Consider the following 18026-nt stretch of genomic DNA (forward strand, 5'->3'; position numbering starts at 1 on the left):
ACAAAAGATGTAGCTCTTGTTAACGAGAAAACTTCTATAAATTTCTGTCACTTTATTGTTTTATTTTATTTTCTCGTTTACTATTCTCACAACGGATTAACTTTTTTAATTTATGACTCTTAACTCAATAGTTAACTATTGTTTTAATCAATTGTAGATTTTACTCACTACAATAAACATAATCTTATCAAAATAAAGTGTCTAATTTTATTTACTAATTATAATTAACTTTAATTTAACCTTTTCTTTTAGTTGTTGGATGATTCTGGCTGACTTGGCAGATTTCTTAAGACAATTCTTTGAATAATGTCATTTTTTTCCGCAACTGAAACAGCGGTCTGATTTTGGACTGCCACGTCTTCTCCTTCTGAAGAATCGGAATTTCCTTCCTTCTTTTTTGTTGAATTTCTCGGAGATCACAAAGCTTATGCCTCTAGAATGGTTCACCAATTATGAGAAATTACACCAGAACTATAAGTCCGTCCATACAGCTAATCCAAATTTTATCTGGTTTGAAGATGGACAGGTGAAAACTGTCATATAAACACATTACATATATTATTAAAACATGAAATGCAGTTACAGTACTGTTTTGCTCCATTCATAAAGATGTGCAATTTACTAAAACATTATTCATTTACATGCAGAAATACTTTTATTCCAAATAATATAATATGATTAATACATTTATGCTTACTCAAGCGAGAGGAAAACATGACCATACTTGAAGACGAATTGTAGTGAAATATAAGCACATGAACATGACACATATAACTCGATATTGATTATTTCTTGTGTACATGATACATATTATTCGATATTAACTATTTATTGTGTACATGACACATATAATTCGATATGAACTATTTATTGTGTACTCGGCAGTACTATTCTATGACTCGGGTTCAAGAATAGTAGTGAATAGACTATGGCGGGCAACTGGAACACAAACAAGCTGATGAAGTCTTGGAATTACAAGTCCTGACCCTTCTTCCATACTTAGAATAGAGCCATGGCCGAGTGAGTCAGCAATGTTCAAATCAAAACACTGGATTATGGCAGCTGCAACTGTCGGTAACATTTGTTGTGCTAAGTTCATCCCAGGGCACATCTTCCTCCCAGACCCAAATGGCAAAAGTTCATAATGTTGTCCCTTTATATCTATGCCGATCTTTGATCCTTCTTTGTGGTCTTGTAAGAACCGCTCAGGTCGAAACGCGAGTGGGCTTTCCCAATACTTTGGATCCCTAGAAATAGCCCAATTGTTGACGAACAGAATGGTGCCTACTGGAATTATGTACTTTCCAACTTTACATTCTTTTACGCATTTTCTCGTGATTACAGGAGAAACCGGGTGTAGCCGAAGCACTTCTTTTATGATGGCTTGCATGTATGGAAGATTTGGGCCATCCGATTCGTTGACTAAGCGAGTTTTTCCGACGACTTGGTCGATTTCTTCACGTGCTTTCTGGAGCACTCTTGGATTGTTGATGAGCTCCGACAGTATCCATTCAGTTGTAGCGGCAGTTGTATCTGTACCGGCTGTGAACAAATCCTGGAAAGACATTTAATTTATAAGAAAATTGTTCTGAAACTTTTTCATCAATTAACTCTAATAAATAGAACGCCGAAAAAATATTAACACAGAAATTAACTTCTTTACAACAAAATATGAAGAATGCAAATGTATCTAAATTCTCAACTATGATAAACAGTTCTAAAAATGAATCTAGGTAGAAACTATTATCAATGCAATTATTAATGGGAAATTTTCAAAACTGTTATAAAAAAGATAACACTATTTTATTTTACCATTAATTTTAAATTTATTTTTTATTCCATTAATATTATTATGATAGTATATCTTTTATCTTCTATCACAATATTTTTTTGGTAAGATAATTTTTCTTATCCTATCAACATATGTTTCATATTTTACATAATATTATTTTAATGACATGAATAATATGATGATGAAAAATAATGTTTATCCTTGTAATTTTCTCATTATTAAAGATGAAAAACTGTTCCATAAAACCGTGCGAGTAGGAATGAATGAAAATGTACGTTGGGCCGGTCCACCCGAGAGAAAATAGGGCCTAATCAAGCTAGATCGTGATGTGGGCCCTATAAAGGCTAGGTGCGACCATATTTTAAAAGAATGATTATATTTACACCCACTAATGGCATGTTTAGCTGGTGCATGAATCAAAGTCAGCAGCATTTGAAATGAGTAGAATTCAGTGAAGAATTGGAGTTAGAATGAGTTATTTACTTAGTGACAGGATTCAGAATCGAAAATCTCATTATATCAAAATTAATCATAATTAAAATATTGAGTATAATAATAGGCTATTAAAATAATAAATATAAATTGTACAAATATTTCAAATATAAAAATAAATTGTTACAAATTACATAAAATAAATTAAAATTAAAATTAAAATATTGTTAAAAATTAAAATTTATTATTAATTTATTAAATAAATAAAGTACATATTTATTATATTAAAGTTATCAATAATTAGGCTAATATTATAATATTAGACATATAAAATAATAAATATATGTTGTAATTATTATTTTTTGAATTTTATTTTGAATTTTATATTTATAATAGGGATATGATAGTAATTTAATGTTAATATCAGGAATGTGAGTCTCAATCCCAAGGGGAGTATGGGAGTGCCAATCTCATTTCTCAATCTTAAATTTGAGTGAAATCCATCAATCTGACTCCCATTCCAGGATAAAAAAGAGCAAGTAAACATGAGATTGACTCTCATTCCCCATTCCCATTCCTAAATCATGGTAAGTAAACATGCCAAAAATTTATTAATACCCCCACAAATTCATAATTTATTCTTATTACAATTTTACCCTACATTAAAATTACATGAAAACTCATTAATGTACCCACCACATTAACTATAATATAAAAAATATAGTATTATTTTCAAAGAAAAAGAGCATATACCCACATTGAATATAATTAGAAAAATATTTTTTAAAGAATAAAAAGCATACTTTCACACCTTTAATCAAAGTTAATTTCACTTTCATAAACTCTAAAATATTCTTTCTTTATGCTTTGTTCTTAAATGGTTTTTCTATTCATTTATCAAATATTTTATGGGCATCCATTTTATCTTACGAATATGTGATAACCCTTAAGCCTTTATATGTATCAGTATCATTATGCATATATATATATATATATATATATAGAAGCAAAAAAATATCGCATTTAGTTGCCTTTGTGTTATGGAGGCTTTGTTCTTATTTAGTGGACATCATAAAGGGTTGAGGAAAGATGAAAACAATTGATAAATAAAAGTGAATGAAACAAAAATGAATGAAACAAAAGTGAATGAGGAATTGGAATAATTTTAAAAAGAAAATAATATTAATAGTTGAAGTGGATTGTATTCTTTTATAAAACAAATCAAGATTAAAATTAGGTGGGTATAAGAGGGTTAATGTTTGAAAATTATATCTATAAAAGAATAGACTTTTCAAATCTTTATTGGAGGAGTATTAATGTTTGGAGGACATTTATAAATTTTTTTGGTGCAAGTATAACTACTCTTTTTAATTTTCTTTAAAAAAAAAAAAAAACTATCAGGCCAAACCGGCCCATATTTGTATGCGGGCCGAGCACCGGGCCGAGGGCTAATGTGATAGTTGACGAGCGCACATCGTTGCTGCGATTAACTTGAAGCACTTATCAGAAATCAAATAATAATTTTTTTAAAAAAAAGGCTAATTCAATAAGTTTTGGATGAAGAATTTATACTATAATCAAGCCTTTCACGTGAAGTCTGGTGAATGGCACATTCTCGTCTTTCTGATCCTCCAAATGATCAAGCAAAATGTCCAGAAAATCTGTTCCTTTGACGCCCTCCTCCTCCTCCTCCCCTTTGCGCATTCTCCTCAGCTCTTCACGTTCACAAAGAACCGCCTCGATCAACGTATCAAACCTCCTGAAAATCTCCTCAGTCCGCTTCCGAAACCCTTGCAAATCTAACCTCTTCGGAAACCAAACGTAGTCCGACAAGTTGAACTCTCCGAAGATTTTGGTCACCTCTCTCACCACCGTCCTGGCCTCCTCCACTCGCCCTCGGTCCATACCGGAAGTCGCAGCAGCAGCACTCCCGCACACCATCTGGAAGATCACTGCGTACGTCAGCTGCTGTAGCTCTCCCGAGATATTGGCGGCTTCACCGCGCTCGGCCTTGTCAGCGAGGATCCGCAAGAAGTGGCAGAGCTCGCGGGTGCGGAGCGAGGCGAGGCCGCGGACAGGGCTGTTGCCGAGGAGCTCGTTCATGGTGAGTTTTCGGATGAACTTCCAGTAGGCTTCCACGGGGGCGAAGGCCATGGAAGAGCCATAGGTGAGGCGGTCTATGGTGGCGGAGTCAATGCGGGAGGAGAAGGAGAGCTCGTTGGTCTTGAGGAACTCTCTGGCGAGTTCCGGCGAGGAGACGACGACGCAAGGGACGTAGCCGAGGCGGAGGGAGAAAAAAGGGCCCCACCGAAGGGAGAGGTCTCGGAGGGAGCTGTGGAGGAGTGGGCCTAGGAGGTGGAAGTGCCCAATGATCGGTATGGCGATCGGGCTCGGAGGGAGGCGGCCGCGGCGGTGGAAGATGGGAATTACGACCACAAGGGCCAATGGAAGTAAGAGCAGAAGCGGTAGGAGTTCAAGTACTACTACCATATTGGCTATGGTTATTTGTATAAAGGCTATAAATGGTGACCGATTATAAGGTTTAAGGTGTTGTGTGCTTTTGTTTTCGTGATCTTATTGAAGCCAGTGGTTCCATATTTATAAGCAGAATGCACGTGATGTGTGTAAGTGTTACATGAGGTGATGAAGATAAACGACTAAACATAATTTACATGGTACAATTAATTCGGCAGTGTCAACTAAGTGGACCATAATAATTCATTATTAGATATTATTGTAAGCGGAATTATATGTTAGGGTAATATTATATATGACTTTTTATTGAGCAGAAAAAAATATGACGTTTTCAAAGACACAACATTAAATATGAAGTCTTGATAAAAACAAGCAAGTTGCGAGGAAAAAAGTCTTGTTTTTTTTTTTTTTTTTTTTTTTTTTTTTTTTTTTTTTGTCAATCAAGTAATGAAGATATTTTAGCGGTGATGGCAGGTATAGCTTAATGGTAATATTACATTTGTCTCCCCCATAAGGTGAAGAGTTTGAATCCCCTCACTTTTAAATTAAAAAAAAAAGGGCATAAAAGGCTATATATAAACGACATAAAATAAATTCTTGTAATGATAATTTTTTTCGTGGAATAAACGTAAAGATTTAATTTACTCTAATACTTTTATTTTATGAATCAAAACTTAGATTGGTTAACGAAACATAAGAGATTATCAACGCCTTACCGTTTTAATTATTGAATTTTCTTTTCGCACAAAAATCTCTCATCTTAATTTATTTGTTAGAAAATCACAAAAATAATTTTTTTCTTAAATTTATTTGTAATTTATTTTCTTTAACGTTCTTATTTTATAAATCTTTCTTATCTATTTTTGTTGCCTCATTATGGATAGGTCAACCCTTTTGTTTTACAATTGATCGCTTGTAATTGACACTTTTGGGCGTTAATTAGGTCTCATGTCGTAGTGCTTCTCCAGTCAACGCTGCCTCTTGAGTCGATTCTTCAGCCAATCCGTTTCTATCAACCTGCTTCTCTAAATGTTGTCTAAGTGTACGGTGATGATCATGGTGTTGATTTTGATCCTAACAAAAAACTAGGTAGAAGATTAAGGAAAAACATCTAGTTACTATGCAAATGGGAGGTAATTATGTCTGTAAAATTCTAGAAATTTTTTTATGATTAATTTCCTTGTCAAGGACTAAGACTGTTAAAATTTCAAAGCTCGGGGACACAATTTGTCAAGAAAAAAGCTTGGAGACCAAAGTAACTCAATACTCATTATTCAAGAACTGACGATACTAATCACTCCTTTTAAGGTTATAGAGAGCATTTTCTTATTTAAATTTGCATGAATTTTTTTTGTTAGTGTGAAGGGAAAAGAAAAACACTAACAAAACATTGTTTTAATTGTTCTCTATCAATTACTTCTTTTAGTTTTACATTTTTATTTTTGGCATGTTTTTTTATCAAATTTAATGAAGTAGGGTATCTCCACGGAAAAATGCTCATTATTTACAATATAATACCTTAAGTTTAGAAATCTTTCACTTTCAGCACTCATAAAAAGATCTATGGCCCGTGCAACAATGAGCAATGCTTAAGTTTAACAATCATGCATTTCCAACTCTGATAAAAGATATATATATATATATATATATATATATTTCGCTTGAAGCAAATATGATAAAATGAAGTTGGTCGTATTAGGATTTCTTTTCCTACGTATAAGAAAGGTCGCTTTATATTAATAATAAGTTTAGTCTAGCTAGTCTTTTGTTTTTTCGTTTACGTATTTGGTTTTTGTTTGACTGTGGTGGGTTAGCTGTTCCTTCAATGATTGTTACACTTGTGGTTAGCCTTCATGCTTTGACCTTTCTCAACGAAAGTCTTGTTCATCGATTCAATAATAAAAAAAAAAAGCTTTTCTCTTTTATTTATATTGTTTTAGGCCATAAAACCATAACTATAGAATTTAGTATATTTAAAAAATATAAATATATTTAAATTAAAATAATATAGAAGAAAATATATACTACAAAAAATTTGTAATCAAATTTGATAGGTTGTTGAAACTAATTAATTAAGTTTAAGATCTGTTTTATAAATTTCTAAACCATTCATTCTGTAACTTATTGTTGCCGACAATTTTGAAAAACAAAAATAAAAAATTCTCAATTAATAAAAATAAGTTTGACTGTGGTTTTTAAGGTTGTTGAAACTAGTCTTTGGTTTTATCGGTATTTGGTTTTTGTTTGACTGTGGTGAGTTAGATTCCTTTTTTGTTACACGTGGTGGGTTAGTTAGCTGTTCCTTCGATGAAATATAAGCGTTTAGTCTTGTCGTAAAGGTTCTGGCCCACTCGAGTACTTACCATTTAACGAAATTTGAAGGTATCAAGTTTTGACATAGTACCCTAATTTTCAAAATGAGAATATTTTAATTTAGTATAAGAATCCCAATAATATCAGAGGTGACCACAAAATTAGCCTAACATAAAAAATAATTCATGTGATTGGAGGCATAATTTAGCGATAATTTCATTCCTAATTTTATCATAAGGTGATACTCTATATTATAAAAAAGCATAATTTTGGAGATCGGAAGTAATTTTATACATGGTTGCATGGAGATATGCATACAAGGGCTCCATAGAAGAAGAACACGCACAACTCTCCACGTGAGTTGGCATCAGAAGTTGCTGTATATTTTGACAAGAAAACTGCTCAATTCAGTGATACCCATGCGCACAGATGCACATTTACACGTGCGATTTGTTTTCTTTTCTTTTTAAATGAAAACTTACGTGAGAGTTTTGGAGGCTTATTATTCAATCCCAAAATATTGCCAAAAAAAAAAAAGATTACGTTTATCCACTTGGTTAAATAATAATTTAAACGAAGAAAAAATTGCGGAGTTATATTTATATTGCTTGGCTTGAAGTAGGAAAACTTGATAAAAAATTATTGAACATTTACATACATATTTTATTCGTTTTTTTTTTTTTTTTACAAGTACCCTTTCGTGACTAGAAGAGGAAAAAGAAAATGGTAAAGACAATTATTTTTTAAGTAGAAGTTTATTTTGGCCTCGGCTATAAGAGACGACTTTAACAATCCGCAAATCACTTTTTTTTTTTTTCATAATTTTGAATCTTCCATTAAATACTTTGCTGCATCAACTTTGTTCTAGAAATTTGCACTGTCTCTAGATTGAAGATGACTGGAAGGGCGGATAAAGTTTAAATTTGCGGTTTTACGTTTTACGTGTTTTACGCTCGCGCCGAAACTCGAGTAGGCTTTTTCCAATAGTGTGAATCCCTTAAAAGTTAATATAGCCCCAATTGTTGACGAACAAAATGGTACTCTGTCTATACGGGATTTACGTATATGAATTCTCTGTTAATTTATCAATACTTTAACACTCCCGTTCACGTTAATAATCTATCTCAAAAGTTTAAGTTGTTAGGAAGTGGACCAATAATAATTTTATACTTTAACACTCCCGTTCACGTGTGGGCTGAACAATGGACAATCGTGTGGATAAATTAATTAGAAAGCCCAACAAGTGAATATTTAAGCCCGAGATATATTAAAGACTCAACACATGATAATTTTTAAATGGGGATAAAGAGTACAATTACGGGGGTTTGAACTCAGGACCTCCCGCTCTGATACCATGTTAGTTTACCAATTCATCCCAAAAGCTTAAGCTATTAAAAGGTGGGCCAACAATAGTTTTATACTTTAACACTCCCCCTCACGTGTGAGCTGGACAATGGGCAATCGTGTAGGTAAATTAATTAGAAAGCTCAACAAGTAAATATTTAAACGCAATATATATTAAAGACCCAACACATGATGATAACTTTAAATGGGGATAAAAAGTGCAATTACGAGGGTTTGAACTCAAGTTCTCCCGCTCTGATACCATGTTAATTTACCAATCCATCCTAACAGCTTAAGCTTTTGGGATGAATTGGTAAACTAACATTGTCTGTACGCCCAATTTTCTCTTATATCCCACTTTACATTTTTTTATGAATTTTTTTGTGATCACATAAGAGATTGAGACTCATTTATTTTATCAATTTGAGTTTTTAATTTTAAATTATTACATTTCAGAGATTTGCGTGTAATTTTAGTCATAAAACCGCATGAATACGCGTGCAAGGGGTGCGTGGAAGAAGAGCACCGCATAACCCACTTTAAGTGGCATGAGGAGTCGAAGTACCTTTTGGTAAGACCCAACTACGAGAAAGAAAGAGAAATTTATTAAATTTATCATTAAAATTTAAATTTTTACTTATTATTTTGATTAATATTATTTTAATTAATATAACATTAATTAAAAAAGCATTAAAAATTAAGGTTCGTATAATCTAAAAATAAAGAGTATTTATCTTCTTTTCTTATTAAAAACTGTTCAATTTAGTAATACCCACGCACACACTTGCACATTTTACACGTCTATTTAATTAAAAAAAATTATGTGGGACTTTTGGAGGCTCATTATTCAATCCCAAAATATTGAAAAAATCTAAACAGAGAAAGGTTTTTAGGAGAAAATGGAAGATAGCATTAAACTTCGAATTATACATCTTTAGTTTCGGCCTTCAGGAGACATATACAGCTTTTTAAATACAAAAAAATAATAATAATAAACGTTTATCCACTTTTATTTAAAGAACACTATTTATCCACTTGGTTAGTGATTATAATTTAAACAAAAAATGAGGATACTCGAGACCAATTTGCATGTTGTAGGCTCATAGAACTTCAGCGTATAACTTACAGGAAAAAATCCAAAAAGTAAAGAAGTAAAAAAAAAAAAAAGCCCTAAAAAAGTATTAAAAAGAACGTTTCAGCTTGTGGGGACCCCTTGCGAAACGTTTCGCACATTCTCTCTCATGTGTGAAACGTTTCGCAATATATTTACACTTAGTATGTAGGAATATATAATCAATCTATGAGTTTCGAGGTTTTTAATATTTTATTATGTATGCATGTTATATATGTTAAAGAAAATGTTTTTTTTTTAAAACAAAAATTGAGTTGTATGTGTATTTACATATAATCTTTCGAGTACGCTTTAAAAGCCAAAAAAAAGGGCCATAATCTCCTGAGTAATTCTTAAATGATGGCGATACAAAATATTGGCAATATAGTCAGCGTACTGAAATATTAAGGAAGTTATAAATTAATATGAGAATTCACATTGACATCTGCATTTTGAAATAGGTAATCCATTTTCCTCGTTTATAAAAATACAAACTTTTCTCTATTTGTTTTTTATTTGGATTTTTGAAACTTATGTCCTTTAAAATGTTCATGACTTTAACATTGTCATCTTTTTTTTTTATATATAAATTATTCCGTAATCCTATGAAATAGTATCATCTAACTCTAATTGTTAAAAGGTTTAATTCTGGACAGTATAAATATAAATTTTCTTAGCATATATATACTCTTAAAACGTTCATTATGTGGCACTTTGTCCTTGTAAAAATATGTTTCTAGCAAGAATTTTGCCCCTACCACTAAAGTATCCATTGCGAACCGGCAGCACATTATTATAACCATGTCATTATTTCACAGTTTAGTGATTTCAAATTGAATAAATAGTTTATCACAATTAAAGATACCTCAATTCTCATCCAAATAATTAACAAAATCAGGCAACCGGTTTTATACTTGGAAACACAACAAAAATTTCATATTTTCTGTAATTGAAAGTTTAAACACCCAAATTAAAATTGAGAAACTATTTTTGGCTTAAAGAACTCCAAAAAATGGGTTCTTTATTGCAGAGTCAAGCTCAGACCCAGCAGAGTGAAGAACAGCGATGTCAACCTTTTCCCTGGGAAGAAACACAAACTCGCCACCTTCAATTTTCTCAAACCCGCAAAGCTCAAGAAACTCGATGCCTCCTTTCAGTGCTCCGACCCGCTCCTGTTGAAGGGCAAGAAATCATGATGACAAAAACAAACAAGAGTAGCAGAAGAGGGTAGACTTAAAGAAAATAACTAGAGGGGTGATTATCAATGCGTTTAAAATTGATTTATAGGGTTTGGAAAAAAACAAAAAAACAAAAAAACAAACAAAACAAAACAAACAAACAAACAAATGGACATAAGGGTTGGAAGCTTTCTACAGTAGAGTACTGTATGAAGAACAAGTTTAACATTTTGAATTTAAATTTGTGTGGTTACCTATTAGGAACAAATATTTTATTTTTAGTATTTAATTTTGATTTTAGGATTATTTTAGTTAAGTTTATCTTCTTGTTTAGCTTTAATTTTATAAATATCTGGCTATTGTCAATTGGAGAGAGCTGATGATTGATCAATGGATATTGAGATTTCTGGTTTTCTTCCTCTTACACTTTAAGTTATTGTTCTCTTTGGTTTTTGTTGTTCTCTTCAATTCTCTATTATCTCTCTCTAGTGGTTCTATTTCTCCCTCTTCTAATACTTTTATCTAGCCCTACATCAATACCTTTATCGGTAGTGCGTGTTTTTGAATGTCAAATCTAGTAAAAATAAAAAATATACAAAACTACTAGAACCATCAATAGTGCATTTTTTTTCCGGACCACACAAAGAACTCATGAAGTTTAATTGATGAAACGAACTTCTCCCTGTCGATGTAAGGAAAAAGTTTCAACGGAAATAATACATCAATGCTTGTTCTAAAAATATGACAATATAATGCATGAGATGACAAAAATAAGCAGACTTTGATCCGTATTCTGACATTTTTACTATAAGCAAAATGAACGTGCAAAACACATCATAAATTCCGGTTTTGATTTCCCATAAACCAAATGTAGATTGAGAGCCTTGCACATGAATTTTCATAAGGTTCTTTACCTGAAAAGATGGGTTGGTGAGTCTAATTTTTCTAAATTTCTCCTCGTCAGGATTTCTGGCAACATTCCCAATATAAGTCAAGAGTGTCTGGAATGCTTTCTTCACTCTCACGTCATCATCCTAGTTCCACGGGAATGAGCACAAGGTCACTCCATATCCGATATTCTCATAAATACTAAATCTTTACTGGATCATCTCCTTGGTTAATGCAATAACATACGATTTATTCAGCTTAATTTTTCAAGTTGCAAGATTTTGCATTACTTCCTCAGCCATGGGTTGCAAAGCTTTTATACAACGAAGATACTACTGAAATCTAGTATGAAATGATTCTTTCTGCAGCGCCAACGTGCAGTTTGCATATATATGATGTTCAATATCATACAGCAAGAAATGCCTTGTGAGTTTTACCTTGTGATTCTGCTTGAGAGAACGCAAACACTCTCTCATTTGCTCCACTTTGGTGGCAGGCCTAACAGGCAATATACTCTGCAGATTGGATACACAGAGAAGACTTCATGCCTAAATTCGAGTCACTGACACTAAAATAGGCAGATAACTCATGCATGCATTACCATACCTTTTTCTCTTCCACAACTGGTGCAGAAGGTTTTGGAGCTGAAGGTTCTTCTGGTGGCAAACCAAGTCTTCGCCTTCTTTCTGCCTGTTAAGACAAATAGATGAAACTGATTGATTCAACTACAAGAAAAATGAACAGGAAAGATAAAGACTGTAAATTATTGAACATAGCTATAATTCATTCTGGGAGAATAATTTACAAAAACGCTACACATAATATGGTTGATTATCTATACTTCTGGTAACTTAGAAGTCCTATACAAGCAAAGGAAGTGACACTGACCATGCCAATATCTTAGATTCAGTGTGCATAAATTGACAAGGCAACTTAACTCTTTAGACATATCAGGCAACTACTAAAGACTGGTATGACTATGTTTCCTACCCAAATGCTTTGATTGAATAATCAAAGGAATGATAATTAATTCAGTGGGTACAAGTGTAAAATAGTTTAACTGTAATAATACAAGTACTTTCGAAACAAGACAACAATTTGAAATATGCCCAAAAACGGATCACTTGGACAACATTCATCTGAAGAGTAATTCTTGAAATATATGGCTATAAAACTGATGTTTAGCCAGCAAAGATGCTAATTATCTATACCTTGTCTTCTTCCAACTTTTGACGAATTTTTTCTCTTGCTCTTTTCTCTTCTTCTTTCTCAGCTTTCCTTAAGGCCAATATTCTGTTGGGAAAAAACAAATTTTCATCCCAATATATGAATGTGTTCTTAGTAGTGCGAGTAAAAAAGGGCTTTTGATGCCATCCGTGTAGAACAGAACAAAAAACATTAAGAAAATAATTTTTACCGCTTTCTTTCATTTTCTTCCTCGATTCTCTTTGCTTCCAAAAGTTCCTTTCCCACTCGGATCCTCTCCTGCAAGGAAAAAAAAACCCTGTTATTCAGTTGGCATAAAGACTCGTAAAATTAAAATTGGAAAAGAGACCACAAATGCCTCTGGAGACCTTCTATAATGAGAAATTTTAAACAAACATCCACCAAGAGGGTACTATCATATATCTATTGGTAAGCAACACAAAATTGCTTCAAAATAGAATCTTCTTGAGGTCAAGAAAGTGGATAAAATTGATACTTAGGAATTTTTATCATTTCTATATCAATTTAAGCAACATAAACTTTAAATGGTTGCCAGCTAAAACAAAGTATATAACATTGGTAAGTCCCAACGAGAAGCCATGTCTAGATTGGATTATTAATTCCTCAAAGTACAATTACCTTAAAGTGAGAACACCCTAGAATAAGGGTCTGCATGCTCAGAGACATGCAAAACTTGAGAACATTACTTCTGTCTACAAGAAAAAAGACTAGAACATTAGTAAGTACCTTTTCTCTTTCTCTTTCCATTCTCTTCTCTTCCTCTTCTTTCTTCTTGCGAGCCCTCTCCCTTAAAATGAGTTAAGAATTGTCATGCAATAGCAAAACACAATGAGTATAAAGTACGCCTTCCTCAAATGTGTATTACGTTTCTCAAATATTGGGACTATAAAACATTAGGAAATATGATACATGATATAAAAAGCATAACAAAATAGCAAGAATAGACTGCATGCATACACAACCATCAAATCAGTGGCAGTCAGCAATTAATGGAAAATACCTTAGTTCTTGTTGTTTGCCTTTCACTTGCTCTGGTGTAAGAGAAGGTTTTGGAGCCTCAACTTTGGTATTGGCTGGTACCTACAAACATGGAAGCAAGTAAACATGCATTCTTGACGAAGTCTACTCCCCTATGTTTCTGTTATTCTATCTTTTATCTCTTGTTGATGAAATTGTCCCTCGCATTCACCCTCCTTATATCACAAATACTTCTATCTAGATCTCCACCTCTCAATGTTTCTATCTATACAAAGCAATAAGATAAAAATAAAATGACCAAAAATGAAGAGATCATTTACTAAAATATTTTTGTTGTTCGTGTTTGTAAATGAGAAATCCATGTAGAGTGACATATTTTTACGCTGGCTGTCAACCTACCACAACCTTCCTCCTTCTATCTAGATCGTTAGATGCACCTGTTTGTGCTTGGGAGAACATCCAAATACCTAGTACTAGGAGAGTGAGGGGTAGACCAAAAATTACTTGGGCTGAAGTAGTTAGGCACGACTTTCAAGATCTAAGGCTTCAAGAGGGTCTCGTGCTTAATAGAGCAGACTGAAAACGAGAAATTCATATTGTCGACCCTAATTAATTTGGGATTAAGGCTTGTATTTGTTGTTGTGTTGTTGTTGTTTTTGTTGTTCGTGTTGGACATTGCAACTCTAAGAAAATAAATGGAAACAAGGGAAATTTGGCACTGTCTCTAGTGTCAAGAATTAGTGTCTAAAAAAACCTTCAATTAAGCATAAGAAATAGGCTATGCACGAGAAGGTACTAACCAAACTGTAAGTTGTTTTACCAAAAATTTTATCCACGCACAGCATTGTATAATTGATGGAACTATAGAGTTTATGCATAACCTATCTATTCCACTTCCAACACATTCTGCTCCTAACTAGTTTTTGTACAACGCCACTAGATAGTGATCAAAGTGAATTCAAGTGTTAAGAAGACAAAGGGAAGACATGCAAATGCACAAGAAGCATCAAAACGAAGATACATACCATAGGCATCTGATCAATATCAGCATCATTCTCGTGTTCCACTACCCAATTTATTGCAGCCTCCAAGCTGGCATTACCTGAAAACCAAAATATCCAATAACATTATACAGTTAAGTAGATATAATAACCAAATAAAATCATACGGATAGATGGATATAAAGTTGCCATCATATGGATAGTCGGATATAAAGTTGCCATAATGTTTGAGAACATAATACCTAAAGGGGAAAAAAAATAAACTAGCCAACAACTCGGGCTACCACTAGATTCTTGATATTTACTAATCCTAACAATAAACTTCAATGCAGCAAAAGGTAAAAACAATCCAAAAAGACATTGAACCAAACAAATTATTTGTGTTTCGTTTCTCACCAGGAAATAAAAACCAACCTATACCCTCAATATACACAAAGAGGTTGTGAATAGCAACACTAGGGACGATTCAACCACAAACCTAATTGACTTTCTAAGGGCTAAGAATCATTCATTGGTGTCTATAATGCTCTAGAAGTGAAAAGCAACAGAGAGAATACAATAATAATGTAAACGTGTAATGAGCTCACCAGAATAGTGAAGCGCACGGGTTGCTCGAGCAGTTGGAAAACCCATTGCTTCAAGTTCCTCAAGTAGCTTTTTGTCAACCTCCGGAACAATCATTTCTAAAATAAAGAAACAATTGATTAAAAGTTATAAACCAAAGCAGCACTGAAGAAATTTTGACAAAAGTCCATACCGGGACATGTTTTCAACCAAATATAAGAATAAAACTGGAAAAGACCTTAGGCCACTCCATCCAACCACTTGTAAAATAAAATGAATCCCAAATTTTTAAAAAAAAAAACAAAAAAAAAGGAAGCAAATCAAGAAAATAAAACCTTCAGTCTAAAACCACATGCAAAACATATAAAGAATACTAAACTGGGAAAGTACCTTCCGACTGGCTCATACATGCACCGACTTCCCCTTCTCCCTCAGCAGCAGCCACCTTTGGGACCTCCAAACTTATTAGCTTGGTTGCCTCTGATGTCTTGTCAACAAATTCAGTATGGCCCGTTCTTTTGGTATGCAAATCACTTTCCTTCAGGATCAAACAAATCAAAGCGCCAAAACTCATTAAAATAGCTTTGTTTAAGAGCCAAGTAAAACAACACCAATGATTAGACAATCCCAACAAACTTTAATTTCTTTTTCCCTTGAAAATGATATCCTCTTTGCTAGCCTCGGTTGAAATTTATCTCTTATCATGTCCTATATAGTGTAATACTAAAAACGTTTAGAAAATAGACATATATACACATATCCATATATATGTATATATATATACTCGTATAACACAAACTTACTGAGACATTATTCTAGACCGTCAAATCTTCATGCTAAACTGTCATACTTTTCCAAATTATTGCTATTAAAGTTCCTACAATCCTCAACCCAAAAACCAAATGACCAAAAACCTTAAAACCACATAGGAGAATAAACCCATGATATTGCTTAAATAACGGAAAATTCCAGAAATGCAAATCCAACAGATACGAAAAGCCTTTTCAGATCAAAAGAAAATAAGAACAGAGTGTGAGAATTTTAGGCTCTTCGATTGGAAAATATTTTCTTTTTTTTCTACTAAAAAACGATTGGAACAAGTAAAGAATATTCGATATTCTATCAACACAATCCTCAATCTATGAACCAGTACGGTCAAATCTTGAAATTGAGAGGAAAAAAGTTACAGTCTTGGATCGGCAGGGTTTGCCGCAAGAAGAGCAGACGAGGTTGAGGACAGCTTCGGTGGACTCGGCGAAGTTGGAGTGGGAGGTGAGCTCGGCGTGCTCTTGGGCTTCCTCTACGGACCTCAGGAGGACCCCGCAATCACCGCACTTCAGAGACACGCCCGCCATTGCTGATGAGCTTCGAACAAGAGTGTTTTTATCTCTCTCTCTCTCTCTCTGGAAATCAAAAAAAGCCCCTTCTTCTCCTCTATTAGCGGACAGAGGGCTGGCCTAACTCTTGTTTGGTTGAACGAAAAAGAGAAAATGCACTAAATAGATTTTTTTTAGGACAATAAAATATATTCATTAAAGATCCTCTCAAGGGTTAGGATATGAAAACAACACTAAAATTAAAAAAAAAAAAAACAGGTGTCACTTACGTAATTAGATAATATAAATGCATCTCTATTATAAAAACGTAGAGAATTCCTCCACAAAGTGACATTAGAATAAGGTTCAGTCACGTAAAAATAACTCAAAGTGAGACACACCCTAATCCGACAATGGACTCAAATCACACAAGTAAGTTTTAGAGTGGTAGGGAAACTATCATTTATCTGAGAGATACACCACAAGCATAGAGTGATGGGAAGACCACCCTCTAACTGAGACAAAACGCCAGTAGATGGGGAAACCATCACCGTTATTGCAACAGAAACCATTAACAAAAACCATAAAAAATTATAAGCATTTATAACGATTCCAAAAGATCAACCGAACAAGATTGAGCCCCTCAACGCTGAAATTATGCAAAGATTGGTAAGAATGGCTCTGAGAAAAGGCTCTGTCGCCTCTTTCTTTCAACTTAGTTTCCATGGTTTTAGTAGGATCCCACGGCAGACGCGTTCTAGATCTACGGTTAAAAAATAGCAGTATCTTCCCCTTACACGGCTCCAAATTGGAAACTTCCCACACCTCTAATGGCATAAACTCAACCACGGTGACCTTTGCGACCTTCCCAACTATAACATACAACATGAGGAAGGCGAACCACATTGCAAAACTAAACTCAGATCTGCTAAGATCCACCTTACTTATGGAGAAGCACCACCCTCCTAGAAAACAAGGCAAAAAAAAAAACTAAAAGAAAAGCAAAAACCACACAGGATCGAGAGGCTAGAGACTAGAGTGTAAGTTTGGGTCGTCCAGTCGGCGCCTTGAAATTCTTCCGGGTCAAACCGACCTAGGCGGCCCAGTCCAGCCTTAACCCTAAAAAATTTAGGTCTGACCCATAATTTTATAAGGTCTTATTAAAAAATCTTTAAAATATGATGTTTGGGCCGGGCCAGCCCGACCCTAAAGAAGATAGGGTCGGCCCAACCCGGCCTTAAATCTAAAAAATTTGGGGTCGGGCCCAGGGTAATAGTGGCGGGTTTCGGGCCGACCCGTTTAACCTAACCTAAACTTACAACTCTACTAGAGACTACCAGGAGGTGACTCAACCAACTCTGGCCTCCACAAAATGCAGACTTACCAATAGTTTCTTAAAGGGAGAAA

General features: G+C 33.9%; 2 protein-coding genes across 2 annotated transcripts; both read right to left on the reverse strand.

Moving 5' to 3' along the window:
• Nucleotides 1-746: 746 nt before the first annotated feature.
• On the reverse strand, nucleotides 747-4779 carry LOC21404864 (licodione synthase). Its single transcript, XM_010106350.2, has 2 exons — nucleotides 3797-4779; nucleotides 747-1555 (listed from the first exon to the last, which is right to left on the reverse strand). The coding sequence occupies exons 1-2, from the start codon at nucleotides 4712-4714 to the stop codon at nucleotides 893-895; spliced, it is 1581 nt and encodes a 526-aa protein (XP_010104652.2). The 5' UTR covers nucleotides 4715-4779; the 3' UTR covers nucleotides 747-892.
• A 5541-nt stretch (nucleotides 4780-10320) lies between these two features.
• Nucleotides 10321-16784, reverse strand: LOC21404865 (UBX domain-containing protein 1). Its single transcript, XM_010106351.2, has 12 exons — nucleotides 16491-16784; nucleotides 15694-15841; nucleotides 15327-15422; nucleotides 14764-14840; nucleotides 13761-13840; nucleotides 13487-13547; nucleotides 12951-13018; nucleotides 12745-12826; nucleotides 12140-12223; nucleotides 11971-12048; nucleotides 11560-11679; nucleotides 10321-10639 (listed from the first exon to the last, which is right to left on the reverse strand). The coding sequence occupies exons 1-12, from the start codon at nucleotides 16656-16658 to the stop codon at nucleotides 10463-10465; spliced, it is 1239 nt and encodes a 412-aa protein (XP_010104653.1). The 5' UTR covers nucleotides 16659-16784; the 3' UTR covers nucleotides 10321-10462.
• Nucleotides 16785-18026: the final 1242 nt, after the last annotated feature.

The sequence above is a fragment of the Morus notabilis genome, unplaced genomic scaffold (genome assembly GCF_000414095.1).
Source record: "Morus notabilis unplaced genomic scaffold, ASM41409v2 Scaffold101, whole genome shotgun sequence".
Classification (NCBI taxonomy): domain Eukaryota; kingdom Viridiplantae; phylum Streptophyta; class Magnoliopsida; order Rosales; family Moraceae; genus Morus; species Morus notabilis.

What these genes read in the sequence shown, in the direction of transcription:
- LOC21404864 (XM_010106350.2), bottom strand. Translation starts at nt 4,714, where the DNA reads ATGGTAGTAGTACTTGAACTCCTACCGCTTCTGCTCTTACTTCCATTG. An exon ending in ACGTGAAAGGCTTGATTATA is followed by an intron (nt 1,556 to 3,796) that starts GTATAAATTCTT and finishes ATGTCTTTCCAG; the next exon opens with GATTTGTTCACAGCCGGTAC.
- LOC21404865 (XM_010106351.2), bottom strand. Translation starts at nt 16,658, where the DNA reads ATGGCGGGCGTGTCTCTGAAGTGCGGTGATTGCGGGGTCCTCCTGAGG. An exon ending in CCGTGCGCTTCACTATTCTG is followed by an intron (nt 14,841 to 15,326) that starts GTGAGCTCATTA and finishes TTTGGTTTTCAG; the next exon opens with GTAATGCCAGCTTGGAGGCT. An exon ending in ATATTGATCAGATGCCTATG is followed by an intron (nt 13,841 to 14,763) that starts GTATGTATCTTC and finishes CCATGTTTGTAG; the next exon opens with GTACCAGCCAATACCAAAGT.